This window comes from Euphorbia lathyris, chromosome 5, assembly GCF_963576675.1.
Source record: "Euphorbia lathyris chromosome 5, ddEupLath1.1, whole genome shotgun sequence".
Taxonomy (NCBI): Eukaryota; Viridiplantae; Streptophyta; class Magnoliopsida; order Malpighiales; family Euphorbiaceae; genus Euphorbia; species Euphorbia lathyris.
This window is the reverse complement of record NC_088914.1, coordinates 63,494,805-63,521,468: the sequence shown is the minus strand read 5'-3', so window position 1 is coordinate 63,521,468 and position 26,664 is coordinate 63,494,805. Positions and strand designations below refer to the sequence as shown.

Here is a 26,664-nt window from a genome sequence, read left to right as displayed (position 1 = left end):
TTTCTTTTTATTTAGTTCTATATTCCTATTTATTATAATACAATTAATTAATATTCTTGCCCGTTAAGATCTTATATTTGTTTTTCATCAAGGATTCTATGACTACTAAATTTCATTGCTCATGTAATATATGCAAACTAAAAGTAATTGAATATCCACAATATTTCGAACACTAACATGTATCAATATTATTTTAGTTTGCATATATTACATGAGTCATGGAATTTAGGAGTCATAGAATGGTTGATGAAAAACAAATATAAGATCTTAATGGGCAAGAATATTAATTAATTGTATTATAATAAATAGGAATATACAACTAAATAAAAAGAAACATATAGTTTTTTTTTGAAAACGGAATAGATTAATGAGCCACAATCGGGCAAAAGTTCAACAAACTCGAAGAGATTACATCCGGAATAACATCATAAATAAAATGAATAACATGTAAACAGGAAAGCCGAGCAAAAGTATCAGCTAAACCGTTAGCTAAACGTTTGACAAAACGGACCGAAAAACCGTTGTTAAGACTGAGTAGAGATTTACACTGAGCAATGATATCACCAAACTCGCTTTCGTCGGGTAGAGACGAATTAACTGCTTGAACAACAGTTAACGAATCTGATTCTAGAAGCACTTGCTCAAAACCAGGCGATTTAATCCAATTAAGTGCATTCAACAGAGCCGTAGCTTTCACTTCGTCCTTTTCGGCTGAGCTTTGGAGGATTTTTTCTGGCCTTAAACTTGCCAAGATTTTGGGTTTGAAGAAATTGATTGTAGAATCTGACAACCTTGAGGCTATCAAAATGATTTCCGATAAAAATGCTATTTGTTTAAATAGCCAAAATCGAATCAAAGGAATTAGAAGGTTTTGCTCTTCCTTTGATTTCATAAATTTCAACCATGTCTTCAGAGAACAGAACCGGGTTGCGGATTGTTTGGCGGTTGCTGGGCATGAGAGGATATTGGGCGTCACAACCTTTTCTTATCCTCATGATTATCTTTCTTCTCTTATTTTGGAAGATGTGGTGATGGTTAGCTTCCTAGGCTAATCCCAGGTTAGGTTTTTTGGTTTTGTTTTTTTCTTTTCTTTTCCTGTTCCTACCAAAAAAAAGAGGAAAACAATATAATATGGTTAATTTAATTGTGACGTTTAGCTTAAATTGGATATATTTTATAAACGTTAAGCTTAAATTCGTATTATTTTGTAAACGTTAAGCCTATATTGGTGCTATTGTATACGTGATGCCTAAATTGATGTTATATTGTAAACGTTAAGCCTATATTGATATTATATTGTAAATGTTAAACCTATATTGATAGTATTTTGAACATTGAACTTAAATTAGTACTTTCCCAACAACCTTAAACCTATTTTGGTAATTTATTCCTAATAAAATACTAAAATGGGCTGGGAGAGGCCCCATAGACCAATCAGTAAATCCACCACAACACGTCTGCCAGATCAGCAGATTGTATTTTAATTTTGAAAAGAAGGGGGAGCGAATAAGGAAACCATCTCTCACGTGCAAATGCACGTGACCATCATAACTCCTCCTCCTTATCTCTTTTATAACGCCTATTCAATTCTTTGGCTCCTGTGAGCGAAACGTAACCGATTTCTAAGCGCACATAAAACTAGCCTATCTAATTTTCTAAACCCCAAAGACTGTATCTATCTCCATTTATCAAAGTTCCATCACACGACACCGTTTGATACTCCAAAATCTTAATTCTCCACCGTTGAATCTATCTCTGCAGACGGAAAAAAAGAAAAAAGAAATGCCACAAACCAGAAATGCCAGAAAGGAAAGAAATGAAGCAGCAGAAGAAGTTTCATAGTTTGGATGATCTCTAGGCACTCTCTCTCTACTCATTCAGCTTTTTTTTTTTTTTTTTTTTTTTTTTTTTTTTTTTTTTCTATTGGCTTTGCTTCTTAAGATTTCTTTTTTCAAAAAGTGTGTTGCTTCATGTGTTTTACAGAGTTTGGACTGTGGAGCAGAGCTAGGGTTTAATGGCGGAGCAGAGGAACAGGTGGAACTGGGAGGTGACTGGTTTTGAGCCTAGGAAGTCATCGTTGTCTGCAGGGCCGGAAGAAATAAGAGCCACTTCTGCTCCGCTTGTACGGAGGTACTCGATCTCAGCTGCATCTGCAACTCCGCGAGACAATTTGGATCTTTCAAAGCAGGCTTTGGCCTCTAAAGTTCAGCGATTGAATGATAAAGTTAAGGTACTTTGATTTTTCTTTCTTATAGTGAATGCATTTTGAATTCTGTGGCTTTTAGCTCATCAGTGGTAAGTTCAGTTATTAGTGGCAATGTACAAATTTTGGAAAAAACTTGAGTTGTAGAATTGGAGCTGCTCAGCTGTTATCTTACTGCCCTGTTTGGCTCTTTCGTGGGAAATTGCCGGCGTGTGAAATTGAGTGCACTTTCTAACTTCTAAATATCGATTGTAAGAATTAAAGAGATCAAAAATTCCTAAAGGGTTCAATTATCAAAACGATACCGACGTTACAGAAATGATTAAGAACAAACAAAATAAAATTGAAAGGAAATGATGTGCTTGGATTGAAATTAAATTGAATGTCTACCGACTGAGAAATAAACTTGAAAAAGGAAAAACTGAATATGAGAATTCTAAATTGCTGAAGTCTAGAGATAATTTGGTAGAGTTTTGCTTGGGTGTGTTGAGTTGTTGAGTTCTTCTCATCGTGACTTCTTTCTTTAATAGACGTTGGAGGTAACTTCCTGCTTGTTTCTACAAGTCACGTTCTCCACATTCAAACCACGTCTGGAATAACTGCTCCACTTTGACTTTCACGATGGATTGCTCATGACGTTTTCTATTTTTCCTGCTTTTTAATTGGCTCACAAAAACACGTTAAAATATTAACTGGCCCTTGGTTCCCTTATGTTTACTTTAAGTCCCCCTGATGTACACTATAGGAAGTTGGTTTCCTACGAGGTACACTACATGGTTTCCCCTAATGTACACTATGGCTTCCCATGAGGTACACTACATGGTTTCCCCTAAGGTACACTATGGTTTCCCATGAGCTACACTACATGGTTTCCCCTAAGGCACACTATGGTTTCCCCTAAGTTCACTATTGGAAATTCTAAGTGAATGATGTACCAAAAAAGTTTCCTGAAATGAAAAGTTTCCTAAACATGCCTTTTAAGAAAGGTTTCCTAAAATGTTCTTTTAAGAAAAAGTTTCCTAAAAAGAAAAGTTTACAGGGTATGAAACAAGAAAACTTTATTTTTGGTGCAAACAATTGCCCCCCTCAAGCATGAATTTGAGGAACGTAAATTTCATGCTTGATTCTTCAAAAGCTGTGGTGTCAGCTTTTAAAAGTGTTGCATAATAGCTCTTTAGGTGACACAAAATATATAGGTCGTGGAGTCGGCCTTTGTATCACCTTCATACTAATATCTCATTTCATCAATTGGAGGAATTCTCACCAGCCTCAACTTCACCTCCTACTTCTCCCCCGACTTAGCATCTCATTGCTGCTTTTTTTTTTCTTGGCTTGTGAAACTCAAAGTGCCAACTTGACGGAGGCCATACTCATATAGTTTTTGGACAGCTTCTCGGATGATCTCCGCAGTAACTAGAGGAATCTGTTGAGGGATGCCATTCTGTTGGTGAACATAAGGCACGTTAGGAATTCTAGTGTTTCTCTCATTTCCTCTATAGTTGCCCCCCATCTCTCCAATGATATGGTGGTCTCCTGCCTCCTCGTGATATGAAGATGTATAGGAGGTAGGATTAGTGTTCTCAAACATTGAGGAGCAGGTGACTTACTAGAATTTTCTTGGCCTGCAAAAGTAGCGGCCTTCTTTGAGACAACTTCCTCCCTCAGGTGGAATTTGATACTTCTCAGCGATGGACACACCACATCCTTCATTGGGCTCCAAGGAGCCTTGAGGAATATGGTTTCCTCCACTCTTGATGACCCTTGGTTGCGATAGCTTCTGGAGTATCTTGTCCATCTTCTGATTCATATCGCTCCTTAGAGCTTCCAGATTCTTTTCAATAGAATTGAAATGTCTCTGCAAGAATTGTGAATTTTGGATCCCTGCAGAGTCCATGATTGTCCTCTGGGATTAACAACATTTTCAACTTCAATTCGTTCCACCATATGTGGAGCATTGCCGGTTGCCATAATCTCTTATTCTTTAGAGCTGGCTGCTACATGATCTTTGTTGTTCTTATTATTTTTCTTTGGAGGTATTGTGATTTTGTTCCACTGTGCGTGCCAATTTTTGTTTGGCTCTTTCGTGGGAAATTGTGGGCGTGCCAGAGAGTTATAGTATTCTCGAACTATGGAATGAAATTGAGTGGACTTTCTAACTTCTAAATATCAAACGATTGTAAGAATTAAAGAGACAAAAAATTCCTAAAGGGTTCAATTATCAAAACGATACTGACCTTATAGAAATGATTAAGAACAAACAAAATAAAATTGAAAGGAAATGATGTGCTTGGATTGAAATTAAATTGAATGTCTACAGACTGAGAAATAAACTTGAAAAAGGAAAAACTGAATCTGAGAATTCTAAATTGCTGAAGTCTAGAGATAATTTGGTAGAGTTTTGCTTGGGTGTGTTGAGTTGTTGAGTTCTTCTCATCGTGATTTCTTCCTTTAATAAAGATTGGAGGTAACTTCTTGCTTGTTTCCACAAGTCACATTCTCCACATTCAAACCACGTCTGGAATAACTGCTCCACTTTGACTTTCACGATGGATTGCTCATGACATTTTCTATTTTTCTTGCTTTTTAATTGGCTCACAAAAACACGTTAAAATATTAACTGGCCCTTGCTTCCCCTATGTTTAGTTTAAGTCCCCTGATGTACACTATAGGAAGTTGGTTTCCCACGAGGTACGCTACATGGTTTCCCCTAATGTACACTATGGTTTCCCATGAGGTACACTACAGTACACTATGGTTTCCCATGAGGTACACTACATGGTTTCCCCTAAGGCACACTATGGTTTCCCCTAAGTTCACTATTGGAAATTCTAAGTGAATGATGTACCAAAAAAGTTTCCTGAAATGAAAAGTTTCCTAAACATGCCTTTTGGGAGACCAATGCATGGGTTGTGCATATTGAAATCAGGACGTCACGGATGCCTATCTTCATCAAAAGCCCAGATTATGCATACATTCTCTACATTATCACAACCAGAATTTAGTGCCTTCTTAGTTGCAATCGTTGATGTGTTTTGGTACCCATTATTAATGAATTCATTGATTCATTCATATATTGATAATAAAATTTATGTTGATATTCGTCTGAACAGCTGGCAAAAGAAGATTACTTGGATTTGAGGCAAGAAGCAAGTGATCTTCAGGAGTACTCTAATGCAAAACTCGATCGAGTAACACGTTATTTAGGTGTTCTTGCTCAAAAAACTCACAAGCTAGGTGAGGATTTAAGTTTTTATGTACATTGGTTTAGCCTATATGATATACTTTTACAGTACGAAATTTTCACATCGACCATATATTTTCTGTCTGTGCATTTAATTCAACACGTCAGATGTAGATTTTCGGAGATTGCTTTCTAAGTCTATGGGAAAAACCTTTACCTGCATAGAAAGAGTTGACGTTGCATGCTAATTGAACTGGGTTGTGGACGTTATTAATTCTTTGAAGTAGTAAGATATGAAGTATTGTAAAATTTTATGTGCTTCACACTGTCACACCATCTTTGCTTCTTTTTTCTCAAGGTTTTGTTGTTGGTGGGTTCTGTTGATGGATTTGAACTTTATCTAAATATAAATGCCAGATCAAGTTGCCCTGGAAACTGAGGCTAGAATATCTCCGTTGATCAATGAGAGGAAAAGGCTGTTTAATGACTTATTGACAGCCAAAGGTACTAATCATAACTGTAATTTTACCTTTCTGGATACATGCACACAATGATGCTCAATGTCTCATGCATAAGCATTAAGTTGCACGCAACATGAATTCTTTTTTGTGTCTTTCATTTTTATTTCTACTTTTTCTTTATTGAGCTTAAACAATTTCTTGAAGCAGTCATATGGTTTAAATATTTTTCAATTTCAGGAAATATAAAGGTTTTCTGTCGTGTACGCCCATTGTTTGAAGAGGAAGGTCCTTCTATTGTTGAATTTCCTGATGATTGCACTATACGAGTTAACACTGGCGATGATACCATCGCCAATCCCAAAAAGGATTTTGAATTTGACAGGGTATATGGACCACATGTTGGACAAGGTTTGCTAAAATATCATTTCCTTATTTTATATTCTATTTTTTTAGTTGTTTCTTATTACTTAAACATGCTATAGAAAACGGGAAACTTTTTGGAACTCAACCTCCATATATTACCTCTTGTGGTAGCAGTCTTCTAGCTTGTGATTTAGTATTATTGGCTTTGATGTCTTTATGCAGCTGAACTATTTAATGATGTTCAACCATTCGTGCAATCAGCTTTGGATGGATACAATGTTTCAATATTTGCATATGGACAAACTCACTCTGGAAAGACGCACACTATGGTTGCTCTCTCTTTCTCTACATTTACAGATACACAGTCACATAGACTGACTTGTATTTATGTTTGAATTGAAATATCAACTTTTGTGCATATATGTGGATGTCAGTTTCTTCATGTGTAGATTGATCTTAAATATTCTCTAAGTTTTGGATGCTTGATTGGGTTGTCTTATTGCTGAACATTATTTTGCTGCATATACTGAAAAATTTAGACTGGATATGGTCGAGGTAGAGTGGTATTTACCAATGTAATCTGTTTCTCTTTGTGGAGCTGCATATGTTTCTCTTTTTTGTTTTTCAAAGTAAGTTGGATGATTTCAAAACTATGTTCTTATTCATTCCTTCTACTTTTTTGGCCTTAGGCACTTTTATGCCCGTTTACTATGCGTTTGGCATGTTATTGGGTCTCTGTGCTGCTTCTTTGAAATGATTTTGCTTCAATTTCTTCAGGAAGGGTCTAGCCATGATCGTGGTCTATATGCTCGCTGTTTTGAGGAGTTGTTTGATTTAGCTAACTCTGATTCAACTTCTACTTCTCGATTCAATTTCTCCCTTACAACTTTTGAGCTTTATAATGAGCAGGTTATGTGTTCTTTTCTATCACTAGACTCTTTTTTTACTTGATTTCAATAGTTCATATATATATATATATATTAAACTCAAATTTGTTTTGGATTATAATTTGAGTAAATACTGTTTGAGCATACGAGTATGATGTTCTGATATAGACATTTTCATGTTGTTTAGATAAAGGATCTGTTAAAGGAATCAGGGACCAGTCCGCAAAAGATCTGCCTGGGATCATCTGATTCTGTTGTAGAGCTAGCGCAAGAAAAAGTAGATAACCCTTTAGAATTTTCTAAAGTCTTGAAAGCTGCATTTCAGAATCGAGGGAATGACACATCGAAGTTCAATGTTTCACATTTGTATGGCTTAACTTTTGTACTTTACGTTTCTCTCTTTTTCCCTCTCCTTTCATATGATGGTATATTGTTGGGGGTACTTATCATGCTTCACTATCATTCTATCAATAGAAGTATATTTTTATCTTACTTTTTATACAAAGAACAAAATCCTTTGACGTTGCTATAGGGGATACATGTAAGGCTTTGAAAGTTATTGAAATAGATTGTTTGTTAACCTAATAGTCATTTCTAAAATAATTCAGTTAATTGGCAATTCTTAATATAGTGAATACGAGTGAAATGATCAGTTGTCTGCATAAAGTTAAACTTGGTTCTATGTTGAATTTCACATTTATCTGTTGGTTCTCGGTAAGCTTCATCCTCATTGCTCATCAGAACAGACTCTCAAACAGAAAATTATACACAATAATTCCTAAGGTATATAAGATTGCAGAATATACACTATTATTGGTCATCCTTGCGGGTGAGTGCCAAAAGATATTTTCTAGAAATTTAGCGATTTGTAAAATTCTGGACTTCTTTTGCAAGACATCCAATAAATAGTGTTAAACTTAGAAGGAACATCGGACGATTTGAAAAAGAGTGTTGATGGCTCCATATGAGGCTACCTTTATTTTAAAGCGTAGTTTTGAAATTAATTGTGCTTTCTTTAATTTTTAGAATTAGCTTTAACAAGTCAAAGCACAGAGATGCAGTTTTATATGTTATATATTCGTTTTTCAGTAAAAAGAGGAGAGAATGTAAATTATAGTACAAAGGCAAAAGGCACCTTTCATTCTTTACACATCTTCTAAGATTTATGATGTATTAACTGTAATTGACTTGGCTTGTATGTTATGTTTGTGATCTGAATTCCTTAGCTCTAAATTTAATCAATTATCTCGTCTTTCCTGTGCAGGATCATTACGGTACATGTGTATTATAACAATTTGATCAGTGGGGAAAACTCATATAGCAAGCTTTCCCTTGTTGATATGGCTGGAAGTGAAGGTTTAATTACTGAAGATGATAGTGGAGAGCGTGTTACAGATGTGCTTCATGTGATGAAATCACTTTCAGCGTATGTAGTTTTAGCATGATTTCTATTTATCATTTAAACTATAGTAGTAATAACCAATTAAACCTGCGGATTTAGGGGACAGTTTTTTTTCTGATTTGACTGTGCCTTTTCCATTTTGTGTTTTACTGCAATTTATACATTGTGTGTAGGTTGGGAGATGTATTATCTTCTTTGACTTCGAAGAAGGATGTTGTTCCTTATGAAAATTCAATGCTTACGAAACTCCTTGCTGACTCAATAGGTATGACACTTACTTTTTTTTTTGTATGAATGAAGTTTTTGCTTTGCATTTCGGAATTATAATAGAAACATAATGATTTTTTTTTTTCTGTGGGAAACAGAGTGACTATTGGTTTTCTAATTGGGCCTTTTTCGTTATACATTTTATTTATTTGTTTGATTGTCTCATGTGTAATATAACCAGCCGGTTCACACTTGTTCGTTCATTAATCAGTATAATGGGTTTTCATGGTAGAGGAATGATAGTTTTGCTGAAAGTGCTTTTTGGAGTCTTTATAGATATAATATTTTCGAGTAGTTTGGGATCTTTCTGATGGAAGCAGTTATGATCAATTTCAGAAGATGGACCCTAATTATTAAAATTTATCATGTCAATAACCAGGGTATCACACTGTGCTGCTGTGGATCATCTTAACTTTACTTGGGTCCGATATGAGTCCTTACAAAATTTTAATTTCATGCCTAATGCTACGCTGGATTTCACTTCTTTTATATGTTTAATCTACTGATGGTTATTACTTATGCTAATATGAGTTCTATCCTATGTAATATTAACTTCATTTCACAATATTTTACTGCATTTTTCTTAAATTCCAAGTTTTCTCCATAGGTGGATTTTGAATGTTCTCATCAAATTTTATAATTATTCGCTCAAGGATAGTTTGAGTTCACTGCTTGTCTAATTGTTTCTTTCTCTGTTTTGTTTTATTTATTTCCCAATATTCTTTCTTTCTTTGTCATCAGATCTTATAATTTTCTTTTGTAGCGGGGACTTTCCAATAGTTCTAACAATTTTTGGATTGCATAGGTGGAAGCTCAAAAACCTTGATGATCCTCAATGTGTGTCCAAATGCTGCAAATTTGTCTGATACATTAGCATCCCTCAATTTCTGTTCCAGAGCTCGAAATGCTATGCTAAGTCTTGGAAATCGTGACACAATTAAGAAATGGAGAGATGTGGTAAGTTTTCTCAGTCTTAGTGGTATTTTCTCATGATTTACTTTCCAAGTTTTCTTCTCTGTTATATGTTTTCCTTCCGTTAGAACACACCTTCTGCTGTTGTTGTACATGTAAGGCAAGAAAGTATGTTCCTTTAGATCTGACATACAAAACGATAAAATTAGTAAAGAAAAGACTAAAAGAGTATACTTGAATTGAACTATACGTCAATGTGTACCTCCTTGGAAACTCTTACATATAAGCCCAGAGAATCCAAACAAACCACCTTGTTCCATGACAAATTGAACTATAAAATTCCAATTTTTGAAAATTCACCAGTTCTTTGAACGAATAGGTGTAGGTCCAAAATTCAAAATTTTGATTCTTTAGTAAACTCTTTGCTAAAATTAATTCATCATTTCATCTCAGGGTAAATTACACCCATGGCCACTGAACTTTACCCATTTTCACATTATGGCCACTAAACTTCATTTTTTCCCGGTATGGCCACTGAACTTTACACTTTATAACACCGGCGGTGACCACTCAATTTTAACTAATTTCTCAAAATGACCGTTAATGATTGTTAACGACCTTAAAATGAAAATATTCAAGAATTAAAGTTGTTCACAATGATATTTACCATGAAACCACATTTTTTTATTTTCGAAAATCACATTTTTTGGAGCTTTCTCTCTCTAAAAATTCATTTTCTCTCTCCTAACCAAACAACACCTAAATGACCTCAAAACGAAAATTTTCAAGAATTAAAATTCCTTAGAATATCATTAACGCTTTGGATTTTTATTTTTAACCGTCAATGGTTGTTTTGAGGCGTTAAATGACCACCGGTGTTAAAAAGTGTAAAGTTTAGTGGCCATACCGGGAAGAAATGAAGTTCAGTGGCCATAATGTGAAAATAGGTAAAGTTCAATGGCCATGGGTGTAATTTACCCTTTCATCTCATGAATCAAATCTCCATAGGATCGGGTTTTCTAGTCTATAACCATCTAAATAGAACCCTAGAAAAGGGATAAAAATCTTTCGTCTTGTAGACTATAAGTAGCGTTGATGTAGCACACCAAATGATGTATCTCTTGTTCTAGAATTAGTTAGAAGAGAGAGATTGATGAACGAAAACTATTATTCAGTTATTGATGATTGGACTGTACAAGCTTATTATAATAGAAGAATAAAAGAGCTAGCTTGCCGCATCAACAAAGCTTTACCAACCACAACAAAATAAGCTAACTAACTAGCTAACCTTTCCTGCCAACTAACAAACTTCCAACACTAGTCAAGGGTCTTTGTTCTTGCTCTTTAACAAATTGAAACGATTGAAAACTATTTTCATTCTTTCAGTTTCTCTTCCATTGACTTTCTCTCGAAGTATAAAGAAAAAAAGACTTTGCCTTAATATAATTATAAAGAAAAAAAGACTTTTCCTTAATATAATTGTCACCATTCATCCATATTGTCCTACTTCATGTTCCACTTAATGTGGGAGCTACACTTCACCATTTCTTTTATCCATCAAGGTTTATGTTAATTAATTAATGAACTATTTATAATTTATCAGACCTCCGATGTGTATGATTTTTTGTGTTCACATCTAATTGACAATAAATGGCAATCAGAAAGGGAAACTCTTTTCACAAAAGCCATAGCTTTGGTTCTTTAAAGATAAGGGTTAACGCCTAACTAACATGCCCTGATATTTGACTAGAAATGGATAAACTCAAGGTCTATTTAAGAACCATGATTATAATTACCATGGTTTTGAAAACAGACTAGACTGGCTGGTTCAACCCGGTTTGACCATAACTAATCACTACATCAAACTTGTGCCTTTTAGGTTTGAATTTACCACCAGGGGGCTGAACTTATTCTTGTTACCTTTAGCAACAATAAACATCTCTCTCTCTCTCTCTCTCTCTCTCTCTCTATATATATATATATATATATATATATATATATATATAGCTTAGTAAATCAAATATAAATATTTTATAATATAAATTAACTATTTATATTACAATATTGCGTAGTTTCAATATGGTTATTTTTATTCTATTCTTAAATAAATATGTGGAAAAATATATTTTGTGTTACCTTTTCAATATTAACAATTCAATACAAATATTAACTTTATAAAAAATAATTCTTAAAAGTTAAAGACATTACTTAAATCATTGTAACTATTGTATTCTTTTTATATCCTTAAGTTTTATAAATCATCAGTTCAACACCGATTGAACGATTGAACCTTTAACCCTTGACTCTTTGTCTTTACGGTTCTTTGATGGATTTGGGTCTGAAAGCTATGCTAATTACTGGACACTTAATTCCTTATCTCGATCTTGACTAAGGTCATAGTCTGTTGAAATCCTAACTGTTAAGCATAGTTTTCAAAAGCGTAAGGTGCAAGGCTCGGGCGCACACCTGAGTGACACAAGACACACTTAAGTAAAATAATATATAAAATCATAAATAATAACAATTAACATTTCTAAAAGGTAACTAATAGTCAAATACTAAATTGATTGTAACTAATTATCCATAATCTTAATCATAAAATGCATGAAATAAATTTCAAATTAACAACTAATTCTTCCATAATCATAATTCATAATAAAAATTTAAATTCTAAAGTTAAAAAAGTTCAACCAAAGCCTAAGTTAATTAACCGTAGTTCTTAAAGGCGAAAGGTGAGCCGAGGCGACAAAGGCAAAATATCGCCTTGAGGCGAGGTGACCGCCTCTTGCATGTGATGCGACAAACAAATTAGAAAAACACAATAAATTAACTCAAAATAAAACTATTACTCAATGACTAGTTTAACTCCTAAAGTTGTAAACCAACCAGACCCATTCTTGCATTCAATTTCATTTAATTTCTCATGCCCAAAAGCCTGCGAAGTTAAGTAAAAGCAATATTAGACTAACATGTTCAACATAATAAAAAATGAACAAACAAGTAGAATTATGGTGATTGACTTTTGTACTTGTACATGTGAATCCATATATATCATGACACCTAGTCCACTAACACTAACTGGAGATGGAATAAGGTTCATCTGAAGACACATAACAGTGCATAAAAAAGTCACACCTAGCTAGCAAGTAGCAACAACAAAAGACACATGGTGAAGGCTCAACTAAAAACCGATCACTTTCTATGCAGGTCATGTGTTTTATCATCTTAAAAAAGAAAGTGATCCTGTTTTGGTCTTTTATTGTTGCATACTTGCATAGAAGGTGATCGGTTTTTAGTTTAGTCTTCACCATGTGTCTTTTGTTGTTGTTGCTGCTTGCTAGCTAGGTGTCACTTTTTTATGCACTGTTATGTGTCTTTAGATAAACCTTATTTAATCTCCACTTAGTGTTAGTGGACTACTCTTTAATTTTTTTGATTTTTTGTTTGAAATATAACGTCGTCCTCATAATCTCATTAGTTCAGCTTGCTACAAATAGCGACATTTTGGAGCATCTGAGTTCTCAAATTTGTGATGCTTCTTACAGGCGAACGATGCACGGAAAGAGTTATATGAAAAGGAGAAGGATATCCAGGATCTGAAACAAGAGGTTTTGGGTCTAAAACAAGCACTTAAAGGTGCAAATGATCAGTGTGTCTTGCTGTATAACGAAGTTCAGAAGGCGTGGAAAGTTTCTTACACATTGCAGTCTGATTTAAAGGTTCTGTACTTTATGATTTGGGATAGTTCAATGATGTATGATATGCTACTTCTCATTTTGTGTGGATATTCATGTATCAATATGTTCCTGGAATCTCTTGTCTAATAGCATGCTAAGTTTCTATGTCTGTTAATAATATTGGCAAAAAAAAGTTGTATGTAGTAGGTGGAGATAGAGCGATTTTGCTGCATTATGTTTCTAATTCTATCCTAATATGGACGAAGTCAGATGTCTCTTATACAATGTAAAAGCTATAAATTCTTTTTCTCTGCTTATTTGGGTTGGTATATCTTTTTACCTTCTTATTGCCTGCCTACCCCCAAAATCTAAGTCTATAATTAGTTGTGGTGTCACTTCAGTTACATATGATACTGAACTGTTTTATGACTTATTTGATTGATGCAGTCTGAGAATATCATGCTTTCAGACAAGCTTAAGATAGAGAAGGAACAAAATAACCAGCTCAGGACTCAAGTAGCTCAATTGTTACAGATGGAACAGGAGCATAAAATGAAGATGCAGCAACAGGATTCGACGATTCAGGCATTGCAGGTTGGATATTATAAAACTACATATCGAATACTCTCTAAAGGTTTTAAATTAGCATTTTTTGAAGAAAATATTTTCGGTTGCATAGTTTTATAGTATGATTGATGCAATAATTGTGATTTGATATTAATGGGTAAATGGCCTTTCCTTAAATATCTATGTGAAAGAGTGATACATAAGGTATGTTGGTCTGATGCAAAATTGAAAAGAAATGGACTTCAAACATGCAGTCTTTTATCCATTGCTGCCAATGGAAAGTTAAAAGATCATGAGATAGGGATGCAAAACGCAATATTTCATTAGATATTAGGGTTTAAAAAGCAACAACAACAACAAAGCCTTAATCCCGAAATGATTCGGGGTCGGCTAACATGAACCGTCAATGAAACCGTGAAATCAAGTCGTGTCAGCGACATAAATTCTCTTCCTCCACTCCGTCCTATCCACTACCATATTTTCCTCAATCCCTAATAAACTCATATCACTCTCAATCACCCTCTTCCAAGTTTGCTTAGGCCTTCCCTACCCCTCACCATTGCATCCCTTTGCCACTCTTCAATCCTTCTAACCGGCGCATCAAGCGCTCTTCGTCTTACATGGCCAGACCACCTTAGTCGGGTTTCCCTCATTTTATTCTCAATAGATGTAATCCCTACTTTTGAGTGTGAACCTTGGCGCGAAGGTAAACGTTGTTGTTGTGTGACGGAGAGGTCACGGGTTTGAGTCTTAGGAGCGGCCTCTTGCCAAAAGAAAAATTGGCAAGGAAAGGCTTGCCCCCGGTACATCCCTGTGGACATCCATCGCAACATATGCATCACCATCCATTTCTCCATCCGTTTGAATAATAGGCCCTAAATAACGGAAGCCTCCCATCCAGGGTGATTGTCCATGCCTCCCAACTTAAAGCCTCTGGATTCCAAAGCTTGTCTCCATAGTTCCAACTTCCTCTCCACGCCTTCTTTCGCCTCATCAACCAACACAATATCATCTGCAAACATGCACCATGGTCTATTTGAGATTCTTATACTTTTTTTTGTTAATAAACCCTAATATCTAATATATAATATATTCATTAGATATTAGTGTTTATTAACAAAAAAAAGATAAGACTCTAAGATATGCATGTAATCAACTACTCTCTGAGGCATGCCTTTTTTTTCTTTTACTGTGGTTTCCTTCTCCTTTTTATCTTCTTTCGCTGTCCCAAAACCTTTGCGTGAATTGATATTTGAGATCTTGGCTTGTGGTTTTGTTTTGTCTCCATTTTTAAATAACAGTAGTCGCTTTATGAATGAAAACAAATATGTTTGATTACTGTTTCTGCTCTACATTTTTTTATGATGATTTACTCACTCACATCATTCTGTAGGCCAAAATTAAAAACATGGAGTCACAGCTCAATGAAGCTAGATCATTTGGTTCAGAACCAGGGCCAGGAGTCTCTTCTATTTCCCAAGCAACGGGAGATGGCATGGATTCTTCAGTAGTGATCAAGAAACTTGAAGAAGAACTCAAAAAACGTGATGCACTGATTGAGGTCTGTTAAACTTTGTTTATCTACATGTAAGGTCTCTATAATTAAATGGAACATGATTGAATATTCGATATCATTGAGCTGCATGACAGAGAAAGCCTGGAGTGATTTACATGCATAAGCATGCTTGCATATCTTTCTCCACCTGAATGGTATAGGTAAAGCGAGGAAAAGAACATACTTGTTACAGACCATGGAAATAGAGAGGAATCCATGGGCATGTAGACTAAGATACTACATTGATATATTTTAACTTGTTACAAATACACACACATATATACATAGAAGGAGATGAGACCCATACCTAGCAGACTAGCAGACCCATGCCTACAAGACCCATACCATGCTTACTTTATTACAATACTGAAGCAGTTGTGCATTTTTAATGAAAGAGAGGCATGATGTTATGTTACTCATTTTTTTGTTGCCTTTATGGGCTTTCTACCAGAATATATTTGATATCTCACTGGACCTATACTATGTTTGCACAGAGATTGCATGAAGAAAATGAAAAATTGTTTGATAGATTAACAGAGAAAGCATCTTTGGCTGAATCCCCCAAGGTACTTTCTTTGCTACTCAATATATATCTATTGAAAATTGTTTTGATGCATTCTTATGGGAGCTATATCTGTTTACATTTTTATATTTATGTTTCCTCCTTACAAATCTGGCTGCTTATGTTTCTGTTTGTTTTTTGTTGGACCCATCTTTTTCCTGGATTTTCATGGCATTATTTTAGTGAATTCCTTGAAGTGTGAAGGTTCTGGATGAAATATCTTATGCTTCACTTGTCAACATAATGGGACAGGTTTGACGAGTAAGGCATGTACACCTGTCACCCGTGTTAACTCCAAAATTTAAATTCTTTTGCTGAAAGTAAAATGTTATTCGGAAAAGATGAAAAATCATCTTTCTTTCTTTCTTGTGCCAGCATAATTGGTTTTTGAGTTGTTAATGCTCATTATACCTGTAGTTGGTTAGGACTTAGGCATGTATGCTAATCATAGTTATCAAGACCAGACCATATTGGTTGGTCCAACAGATTTAAACCAGAATTGGAGCCTATACCAATCTGATGAGGTCATTTTTTCCAGATTGATAGAGAACCAGAAGTCTGGTTGAACTGCAACCAGTGCAAACTAGTCTCAGTTCCATGTTTGAATCCAGTTCTCCTATATAATAAAAAACTAAATTTTATGACCCTCATTAGAGGCCTGTTTCGGTTGAGTCCAGCTCAAGTTCAAATCGCAATAAAAAACTAATTTTTATGGCCCTCATTAGAGGAGTGGTGTGGATACTGTTCCTTCTGTTGAGTCCAGCTCAACTTCAAATCGCATTTTGGAGATGGCGAAACTATTTAAGCAGCTTTGAGGGTCATACTGCAGTTTCTTTCCAATTTGTGATTAGCATAGTAAGAATTTTGTAAAGCTAGAATTGTTTTGGCCCATCTATATGCGCTGAAAGTTGGGAATGTTGGTTTGCTTCCAATGTGGGACACGTGATATCTAACAGAAATTATTAAAAAGAAAAATTTCACATTGCCAGGACAGTGTGTACGCAATAAATATCCATTTGTATGAAATTCACTTACCATACACATCCGTTAAGCCAAGCCATCTTGTGGATGTTTAGATTAACTTATTAAGTAATATGTATATATTTGTTACCTTAGAATCATTGAAATAAAATAAAAAATAAACACTTGCATGCCACTAATTATTTGAAATTTTGAATCATTATTCGGTCATAAAATAACATATATAATCAATAAATAAGTTCAATGTTTTAGTGACTATAGTTAATTCAGATCTTCATTGGTTCGAATCACATGGGGTGGGGTTTTTTTTTTCTTTGTCATTTAATGCAAGCGCAATTACATAGATTTTTTGAAAAAATAAAAAATTAACCATTGGTTCAACCATAAACCCTTGGGCTTTTGCCTTCACTATTTTGAAGACTGGGCCAGGCTATTCTACATATTCAATTCTCAAATAGATGCTCCCAAACTTTTGTTTATGCGAATCTTTAGTGTTGTTGTTCTGACTGCTGCCTAGTGGGATTATCTTGGTATACCTTTGGTGATGTTTCTTCTGTTGGCCATCTAATCAGTGCTTATGTTTTTCTAACTTGTTATGTTATTTGCCCAGCTGTCAAGTCCAGCATCCAAGGGAACAGTAAATGTACAATCTCGCGACATGGGAAGGTGTTATTCCTTCACAAGTTTCAATTGTTACAATTTGCATTATCTGTTCTTTTTTACCATCCTGTAATTATGTGTGTTAAACACCAAACAGGACTGATACGAACAATAAAGGACGTGCTGTGAATACTGTTCCTTCTCCACTGACAGCAGATAAAACTGATGGCACTGTTGCTTTGGTTAAAGTGGGTTCTGATATTGTGAAATCCACACCAGCAGGAGAATATCTTACTGCAGCACTGAATGACTTTGATCCTGAACAATACGACAGCCTTGCTGCAATTTCAGATGGAGCAAACAAGCTTTTGATGCTGGTATTTATTTTCGCTGTGCAATTATTTGGCCTGGGCAAGAATTTTATAGTCAATATGATGTGTTACCAGTGTTTGCTTTTTGAGGAAATATTATACTAGTATTATACTGTATCACTTTTAAAAATGTGGTGTAAAGTCAAACCACTTCTTGGAATACCGTGTCAGTATATAATAGTGTTATATTATAATCAAGGGGAAAGTACAAAAATAAATCCTGTGATTTAGGCCATTTTCAAACATAAACTATGATTTAAAAGTTTGAGTTTGATTCCGTTAGCAAACACAGTCCAAACTAACTAACGGTGTTAAAAAAAGTCAAATGGCAGTCAAAGGTCAAAGAATTATTTTTGTACTTATATTTATTTATTTTATAAATAACCCCCTTATTATCTAATTATCACAAACAAACCCCAAAACAAGAACCAAAAATCAAACTCACCCTCTCCTCCTTTCACATCTCTCTTTAATCTATCTTTTTTCTCTCATCAACCAACAATGGTAGCATCTTCTCCAACTCCGATTTAGGCTTTTCCAACTGAGCTCTTGTTGAATACTCTGAATCATTGAACAATGGTGGCAAGCTCACGAGTCCAACGAATCGCCTGTTCTCTCGTTTTCTATCTCACGGATCTCCTCCTCTCTCTCAATATTGCCGCCTCAATTACATCAAGTGAATGCTTTTTATTGTGTGCAGATTATTTAGCTAAGCACAGGTTCACAAGTCTCCATATTTATTTAATTGAGTGGTGTTTAATTGATTGCCATGTAAATTAAGGAGAGGGGCAAAAGTGTTATTTTATTTTCCGATGCTTATTTAATTGATTTCTTATAGTACAAGGCAAATTAAACAATAATAATTGTCAAAAATCATTTGTAAAAGATTGGTAAACTCTTTCTAATCAGATTAGATAAATGATATTCTACAAAATACTTTGAATAATCTAACTAATATTGACGGTGAATTTAAATTAGTAATTCCAATAGTTCAATTAATACTTAATTAATTTCGGTGAACAACTTTTTTTATTAGTTTTGATGAAATATATTAAATGGTATCTATTTTTGAGGAGGAGGAGATGGTGAGTTTGATTTTTGGTTCTTGTTTTGGGGTTTGTTTGTGATAATTAGATAATAAGGGGGTTAATTTATAAAATAAATAAATATAAAGATAAAAATAACTCTTTGACATTTGACTTCCTTTTGACTTTTTTAAACACCGTTAGTCAGGTTGGACTGTGTTTGCTAATGGAATCAATCTCAAGGTACATGTTTGTCAACTTTTAAATCACATAGTTTATGTTTGAAAATGGCCCAAAACATGGGGTTTGTTTTTGTATTTTTCCCTATAATCAACAAAAAGCTTACATTTTGACATTTCATCTTGATCAATGTTTTATTTATTTTATTTTTCGGATTAACTATAAGAATTTACTTTTTATCGCTGTCTGCTCCTATATGTTCTACATGATTTCTGGTTGTGTATATATCTCATGTCTGTTTTACCATATTACTACTAGTTGCTCATGGTAAATATATGCTGTGTCACAACTTAGGATTTATTATAATATGGTATGACGACATAAAAGTGCACTTTCTGTTAAACTTATTTTCCCTTTTGACAATCATATATTCTATATCTGAAGTCCTCCTTGTTCCTTATGGTAACTACTAATATTGCAGGTCCTGGCAGCTGTTATTAAAGCAGGTGCTTCTAGAGAGCATGAAATACTTGCTGAAATTAGGGATGCTGTATTCTCTTTTATTCGCAAAATGGAACCTAAAAGAGTGATGGATACCATGCTTGTCTCCCGGGTTAGAATTTTGTATATAAGATCTTTGCTTGCTAGGTCTCCAGAGTTGCAGTCCATTAAGGTAAATTGTTTAGAACTGGCCTCTTTAATTTAATTTTTCATTTAGTATATATACCAGCATTATCATCTTCACTCGGACTGCTATATTGTAGGTTTCACCTGTTGAGTGTTTCTTAGAAAAGGCTAATACTGGACGAAGTAGAAGTTCCAGTCGTAGTAATAGCCCTGGAAGATCTCCTGTGCGTTATGCAGATGAACAGGTCCTAGGCTTTAAAGTGAATATAAAGCCGGAAAGGAAATCTAAGTTGTCATCAGTGGTTCTGAGAATGCGGGGAATTGATCAGGTAACTTCTTTCATTTTATGTCGTTTGCTATTTTGTATTTTTCCATCAACTCTCTGGATAGCTTCTTCCATTGGTTCAAAAGTATATGAAGTAGGTTGTGAGGGCAGAATGCAAGCCTGACCAAACCCAATCTTTCCCAAAATGAATAGTTGGATTCTAGTAAAGACATTTTCACTTTACCGTCTAATATTCTTGTAAAATTTGCCATTTGATCCGCTTGCTGACGTTTCTTATTATCTTACAAATTTTCAGTACTCATAGTACAAGGGGAAGAAATCTTTTGCGAGGCATTTAATTTTGAATACAAACTCTCAGAATATAATTCTCATGCTGCAGGATATATGGAGACAACAGGTTACTGGTGGAAAACTGAGGGAAATACAAGAGGACGCTAAATTTTTTGCTATAGGAAATAAAGCTCTTGCTGCTCTCTTTGTTCATACACCAGCTGGTGAGCTACAGCGGCAAATAAGGACCTGGCTTGCAGAAAATTTTGAGTTCCTTTCTGTTACAGGAGACGATTTATCAGGGGGGAACACTGGGCAATTAGAACTCCTTTCAACTGCAATTATGGATGGGTGGATGGCTGGACTTGGTGCTGCACAGCCTCCTAACACAGACGCTCTTGGGCAACTTCTGTCTGAGTATGCAAAGCGGGTCTTTAATTCGCAATTGCAACACTTGAAGGTACACCTCATTGTTGTTTGTAGCCTATTGTTGCGTCGCTGTGAGTGGATGAATGTCTTATTGTGTGCTTAATGTGGTCTATAGATGTGTGGGGAGTGTACCTGTTAATTAGGCCTTGGCAAACATACTTGCATTATAGCAGTTCTGTCCCTTTTCGGATATTCCTTATTATCTTTTTTAGAGTCTTCAAAATCTTCCAATGTGCAATTCTGGTCATTAACCAAATAACTTGTTATCTTTACTGATGCACTTTATTCTGAGGTTGTGGTTTATCTTTATCAGGACATTGCTGGCACTATAGCAACTGAAGTGGCAGAAGATGCTGCACAAGTGGGAAAACTGCGATCTGCATTGGAGTCTGTTGATCACAAAAGAAGAAGGGTAAAAATCTTTACCTCACCTGCATAATTGTCTCTGACCATAAACATCATAAACTTACGTGTTTGAACCTATAAATTATTAGTTCTTACTAGACTACTCTGTTATCAATTTTGTAATACATGCACCTTAAGATAATATACTTGTAATTTTCTGTTGATTTGTTTCTGTTGCTGTTTTCTTTTTTCTTTTGAAAGTGAGAATGAATTGTTTGTTTCTAGATGGGGATTACTGTCGGAGAATTGGGTTCAAAATCTCTCGAATTTCTCTTTCTAAACTATAGTTACAGTTCAGATCCTGTATCAGTTTTTTTTATTGTCAAATTACGACGTTTATTTCAATTGTCTTGTGTTTTTTTTAGTAGGTGGAACTTAACTGTCATTGAGGTGACAATAAATTTTTGTAGGCGTTCAGTAGGCATTCTATTGTAAATTAGTGTATGGTGTGTAGGAAGACAATCTGCTGTCTCCATTTTACTGTCCCTTTATCTGCCTCCCACTCAATTTCTGACACGATCCTACTTTAATCTTATTAACTTTGGTTAAAGTAGGATAATTAGGTTTATCCTATCCTTGATCATCAATTTCTGCCCTTTCCTGGTTGAAGAATTTCTGCTAGGAAATCCTTTTGGCTACTATTTTACAGTTTCGTATGACGGTTCATGTTAGCCGACCCCGGATCATTTTGGGACTAAGGCTTTGTTGTTGTTGTTGTAAATCCTTTTGGCTACTATTATCCTTGAATATATTCTATCCTTGGTTTTAGAATGTTCGTTGGACTCAACTTTTCATTCTTCTATTTTATTAGATTTTGGAACAGTTGAGAAATGATATGGCCTTATTAACATTGGACGACGGTGGTTCATCTATCCATAATCCGTCTACTGCTGCTGAAGATGCACGACTAGCATCTCTTATTTCTCTTGATGGCATATCTAAGCAAGTCAAGGTTTTCTCTCTATGAAACTATCCCATCTGTTGTGTGATCATTTGGTTGAAGCGGAATATATAACAAGCAACTGTCTAATTACCTTTCTATACAGGATATATTGCGACAATCCTCTGTAAACACCTTGAGTAAAACTAAGAAGAAAGCAATGCTTAGTTTGCTGGATGAATTAGGGGAACGGATGCCTTCCCTTCTTGAAATTGATCATCCATGTGCGCAAAGGCAAATTGCAGATGCTCGTTCTGTGGTGGAGGTAAAATAAAATAATATGCATGCAGTATGGTTATTATTTCAAAGCTGAATGTTCATTTTAAATAGTTTTTCTATTTGCGGGGCTCAGAATTTGGTGGGACTTGGGAATCATGTGATACGCTTTATTCTAAGCTATTACGTACAGTAAAAGCTTAGTTGTTCTGCTAAGTGATGATGGTGCATCTCTGATATATAGTGCAAGGATCATATAAAAAGTGAACTGAGTTTAGTATTAATGTCTGATTGTAAGTTCGTAAGTTTGTAATTATAAGTGTGGAAAAAAGTTCAACCAAATGTCTAGTCAATGTTCGAAATAACAGTGTACTGGTTCTAGCGGGTTGAGAGATTAAAGACACTAATTCTCTACTTGATGGAATGAAACAACTCATCTTTTAACATGAAATGCGTGTTTTCCTAGAAATGAACAGTGTGATGTTCAAACTTCAAAAGGGCGGCCCGGTGCACTACGCGTCCCCGCTGAGCGAGGGTCCGGGGAGGGGTCCCACCACTAGGGTGTACTGGGGGCAAGCCTTCCCCTACCAATTTATTTGGCAAGAGGCCTCTCCTAAGACTTGAAATGTTCAAACTTCAAAATGAAAAAAAAAAAGGAATCAAGCTGGGATGCGGAAACTTTTGAATTTCAATTTTATGTGGGTTTGTTAGAGTTATATTCCCCTGACTCAGTTTTTGCATCTCATCTGTGTGTGTCGCAGTCAATTCCTGAAGAAGATGACCGCCTAAATGAGTCAGCATATGCAGGAAAATCATCTACAGATCTAAGTTCTGGTGCTGAAACTGATGTGGCACAGTGGAACGTTTTACAATTCAATACAGGCTCTACAACACCGTTTATTATAAAGTGTGGAGCAAACTCAAATTCCGAATTAGTGATTAAAGCAGATGCTCGGGTTCAGGAACCTAAAGGTGGTGAAATTGTAAGAGTTGTTCCTAGACCATCTGTATTAGAAAGCATAAGCTTAGAGGAAATGAAACAAATATTCTCTCAACTTCCCGAGGCTCTAAGCTTGCTAGCAATGGCAAGGACTGCAGACGGCACCAGGGCACGTTACTCTAGACTATACAGAACTTTAGCTATGAAAGTTCCATCTTTAAGGGATTTAGTAGGTGAGCTTGAGAAGGGGGGAATACTGAAAGACGTGAGATCATGACTGGAAACCACATAGAGAGAAATCTGTAATATGCCTGCTACGACAACGTATAGTTATTATGTTATTCGGTTGCTGAGGAAGCCGGCGTTTTCTGTTGAAAGAAATTGTGTTGAAGTTGAGTAGCAGTGAAGAAAATGCGTGTTTCAAATTTGTAGTGCATTTCATTTGCAGTGTGTTGTATGTATCACTACAGGGCTACTGAAACTGTTGATGTAAGTAGCAATTTTTTTGTAATCTAATTTATTGTTTTACCTTTTGTCATGCATCAACATCTCAACATCTGCTATTTGCTGCCAAGGACGTGCATTAAAGTTCCTGAAAACCGGATCTGAGTTTCTGCTGCATCTACAGAGAGTTAGGGTATCTGCTTTAATGTCATATCCGTATTCTTAAGCTTCTATATTTTGATTTATCCGTTTTTTTTTTTTTTATGAAATCCGTCCCCTTTCATACCTTAACCGGTTATAATTCCAATTCTGTTATTGTTTAATATAATTTGTGGTAATCTTATTCTTTTTAAATATATAAATTAAATAAATTATAATTTAATAGAACATACACATTTGATAACAAATTCAACAGGTAAAAAGCATTTATGATTATTGAAGTTTGGCCATGATCGTTTTAAAATATGATAATAAACTCATTAAAGTTCTGTTCCGGTCAAAATAAAGTCAATGAATGTTTTAGTGTTTATGTGGGCGTTAAAATGATCATGTGGACGATTGTAAAGGGGCTAAATGCGGGAAAATTTTAGGGTACTCCTGGAGTAATACTCCCTACCACTCAATCCATGACACGTGTATATGTATTTCTCTTTCCACCAATCATATCCATGTAGTGAAATTCTATCACAATTTTGATTGGCCGGGAGTATTACTCCAGGAGTACTCTAAAATTTCTCCTAAATGCGAGCTGATTGCCACATGAATTTTGTCATATGGCAAATGTGAGTTTGCCACGTGACAATGGATTATTCTCTCTCCGTTCATATTATATGTCGTTTTAGAGAGTTGTATATAAATTAAGTATATTAAAAAAAATACATTGTTGTCATTTAATTATTGATTGCACTATTTATTTATTCTATAATAAGTCCATTATTCTAATTAATTTTTATAAATCCATGTTTTATAGTAGGAAAAAACATAACTTAACGTATACTGATCAAATGAAACAAAAAAGAATCTTAATATAAAACAGAGATAATAATTAAAATAATAATAATTTAACAATGTTAAATTGTTGGTTTTTCCTATCCATGTCATCTTTTTCGATTCTTCTTGTTGGTGTTAGGGGTTAAACTTCACTTTTAATATTTAACTTGGCTTTTCTGCAATTTATTTTTCTGCGTTTCTTTTGTACATTTGAGTTATTTAGCCTTAATTCATCATTTTTCCCGTACTTGTCCAAAAAGCTTGATTGGTCTCTTGAACTTTCAGATTATCCCGATAGCCTCCTCAGCTAGCCTCCTGAACTTACGTAAAATGTAATCAATTGATCATTCGTTCGCAAAAAAGTAAGTTAAATGCGGAAGATGTATTCCACGCATCTTAGGATGTTATTACATAATTCAAAAATAGATTAAAAATGAAGTTATTGCTTGTTCAACTATACAACTTGTCTTCTCTAATATTAGAACCGTATACCCCGATTTTGGTCGTTTTACTTTTTTTTAAGACTCGTGCAATACATCTTCCGCATTTAACTTGCTTTTTTGCAACCGAGTGATCAATTGATTACATTTCGCACAAATTCAGGGGCTAACTGAACATTTTATGGACACTTTGAAAGTTCAGGATGATGTATTAATCCAGTTATTTATTATTGGCATAAGGCTTATATGGGGGCCATTATTAAACTATATCTTCAAAATGGTCAATTAAACCCTTAAACTATTAGACTTCGACAATTCAGCCCTCTTACCAGCACTATTCTAACAGCCTTAAATCATGAAGTAAAGACCCATGTGTAGAAACTGAATCAACATTCAACAACCTCTTCCACTAGTCACCTATTAAGAGTAAAAATCATATAAAATAAAATAAAAAGAATGGGTCTATTTTTCTTTCTAGTTAGATTTAGTAACTCATCATATCTTCAGTAGCATCATTAACAGAAGCATAATCTTCATCAATGGCTTCCTCTTTGCATTACAACCTGATAGGATAATATATATGGGTTAATATTATAAATATACATGTAGGGTTTGGGTTCACTTATTGTGTATAAATATGTTGTACTTATCAATACAATATCACCACGTTGCTTCACCCTTTTCATGGTATCAGAGCTTCTAGGACCAAACAGTCGAGGGTTCGAGTCCTTATAACTTTATTAATGTATGGAATTTAAAACACATGGCGGGATGAGCCTGTGTTGTGCACTCTGCAAGCCCAAGGGGCATTTGTGTGTGAGGGGTGTGTTAGAGAGTAATATAAAATCTATGATTGAACAGCTTTTAGTTCAGTTGGTTCAGGACATGGTATTAGAACAATATTGATAGTAGATAGTAGGGCTGGACACAGTTCGGTCCAAGTCGAGGATTCATGAATCTCCAGTATTAGATTGAAATTCGGAGATTGATAAAATGAAATCTCCAGGATTGGATTGAAAGAATAAATCTCCAGAATTGAATTGTCCCAAAATTTCAGTTCAGTCCAGTTCGGGGATTCGGAGATTCGGTTCCGTTCCAATCCAATATAATTTTTCGGTGATTCGGATAAATATCTAATAGTTTAAGTCCTAAAAAATAAATTAAAAATTTAATTTACAAGATAATAAAAATATAGAATTTAATTATCTTACATAACTTGAAATAAATAATATTTTTTAGGAAGTAAACAACATTCATTAAAAGTTACAGTAGACAACAAGGCTAAAAAAACCCACAAAATCAAAGTTACAAAATAACAAATCAATAAAAACCCACAATAGAAGGGCAAACTCAATTACATATTTTTCAGGTGGCTCATTGACACATCTTTTCCATTCTCCCTGCATATCTTTATCAATATTAAAAAAATAATCATCAATCTCACCATCAATGTCATCATGCACTTCATCTAAATTAGAAGAAT

At 34.8% G+C, this 26,664-nt stretch overlaps 1 protein-coding gene across 2 annotated transcripts; it reads left to right on the top strand.

The window, feature by feature from the left end:
- The first annotated feature begins 1,607 nt into the window (after positions 1–1,607).
- LOC136228532 (kinesin-like protein KIN-14B) lies at positions 1,608–23,849 on the top strand. Of its 2 annotated transcripts, XM_066016947.1 has the most exons (24): positions 1,608–1,858; positions 1,984–2,230; positions 5,314–5,437; positions 5,802–5,888; positions 6,083–6,253; positions 6,431–6,537; positions 6,986–7,117; positions 7,283–7,461; positions 8,360–8,521; positions 8,671–8,762; positions 9,570–9,721; positions 13,222–13,395; positions 13,801–13,947; positions 15,314–15,481; positions 15,970–16,041; positions 17,629–17,684; positions 17,776–17,995; positions 19,676–19,867; positions 19,959–20,150; positions 20,487–20,837; positions 21,120–21,218; positions 22,023–22,163; positions 22,258–22,416; positions 23,129–23,849. In XM_066016947.1, the coding sequence occupies exons 2-24, from the start codon at positions 2,015–2,017 to the stop codon at positions 23,582–23,584; spliced, it is 3,849 nt and encodes a 1,282-aa protein (XP_065873019.1). In that variant the 5' UTR covers positions 1,608–1,858; positions 1,984–2,014; the 3' UTR covers positions 23,585–23,849. The 2 variants fall into 2 exon arrangements, with proteins under 2 accessions (XP_065873019.1, XP_065873020.1); XM_066016948.1 differs by lacking the exons at positions 1,608–1,858; positions 1,984–2,230 and having other exon boundaries at positions 5,743–5,888.
- Positions 23,850–26,664: the final 2,815 nt, after the last annotated feature.

What these genes read in the sequence shown, in the direction of transcription:
- LOC136228532 (XM_066016947.1), top strand. Translation starts at nt 2,015, where the DNA reads ATGGCGGAGCAGAGGAACAGGTGGAACTGGGAGGTGACTGGTTTTGAG. An exon ending in AACGTGATGCACTGATTGAG is followed by an intron (nt 15,482 to 15,969) that starts GTCTGTTAAACT and finishes ATGTTTGCACAG; the next exon opens with AGATTGCATGAAGAAAATGA. An exon ending in CAGAGTTGCAGTCCATTAAG is followed by an intron (nt 19,868 to 19,958) that starts GTAAATTGTTTA and finishes GCTATATTGTAG; the next exon opens with GTTTCACCTGTTGAGTGTTT.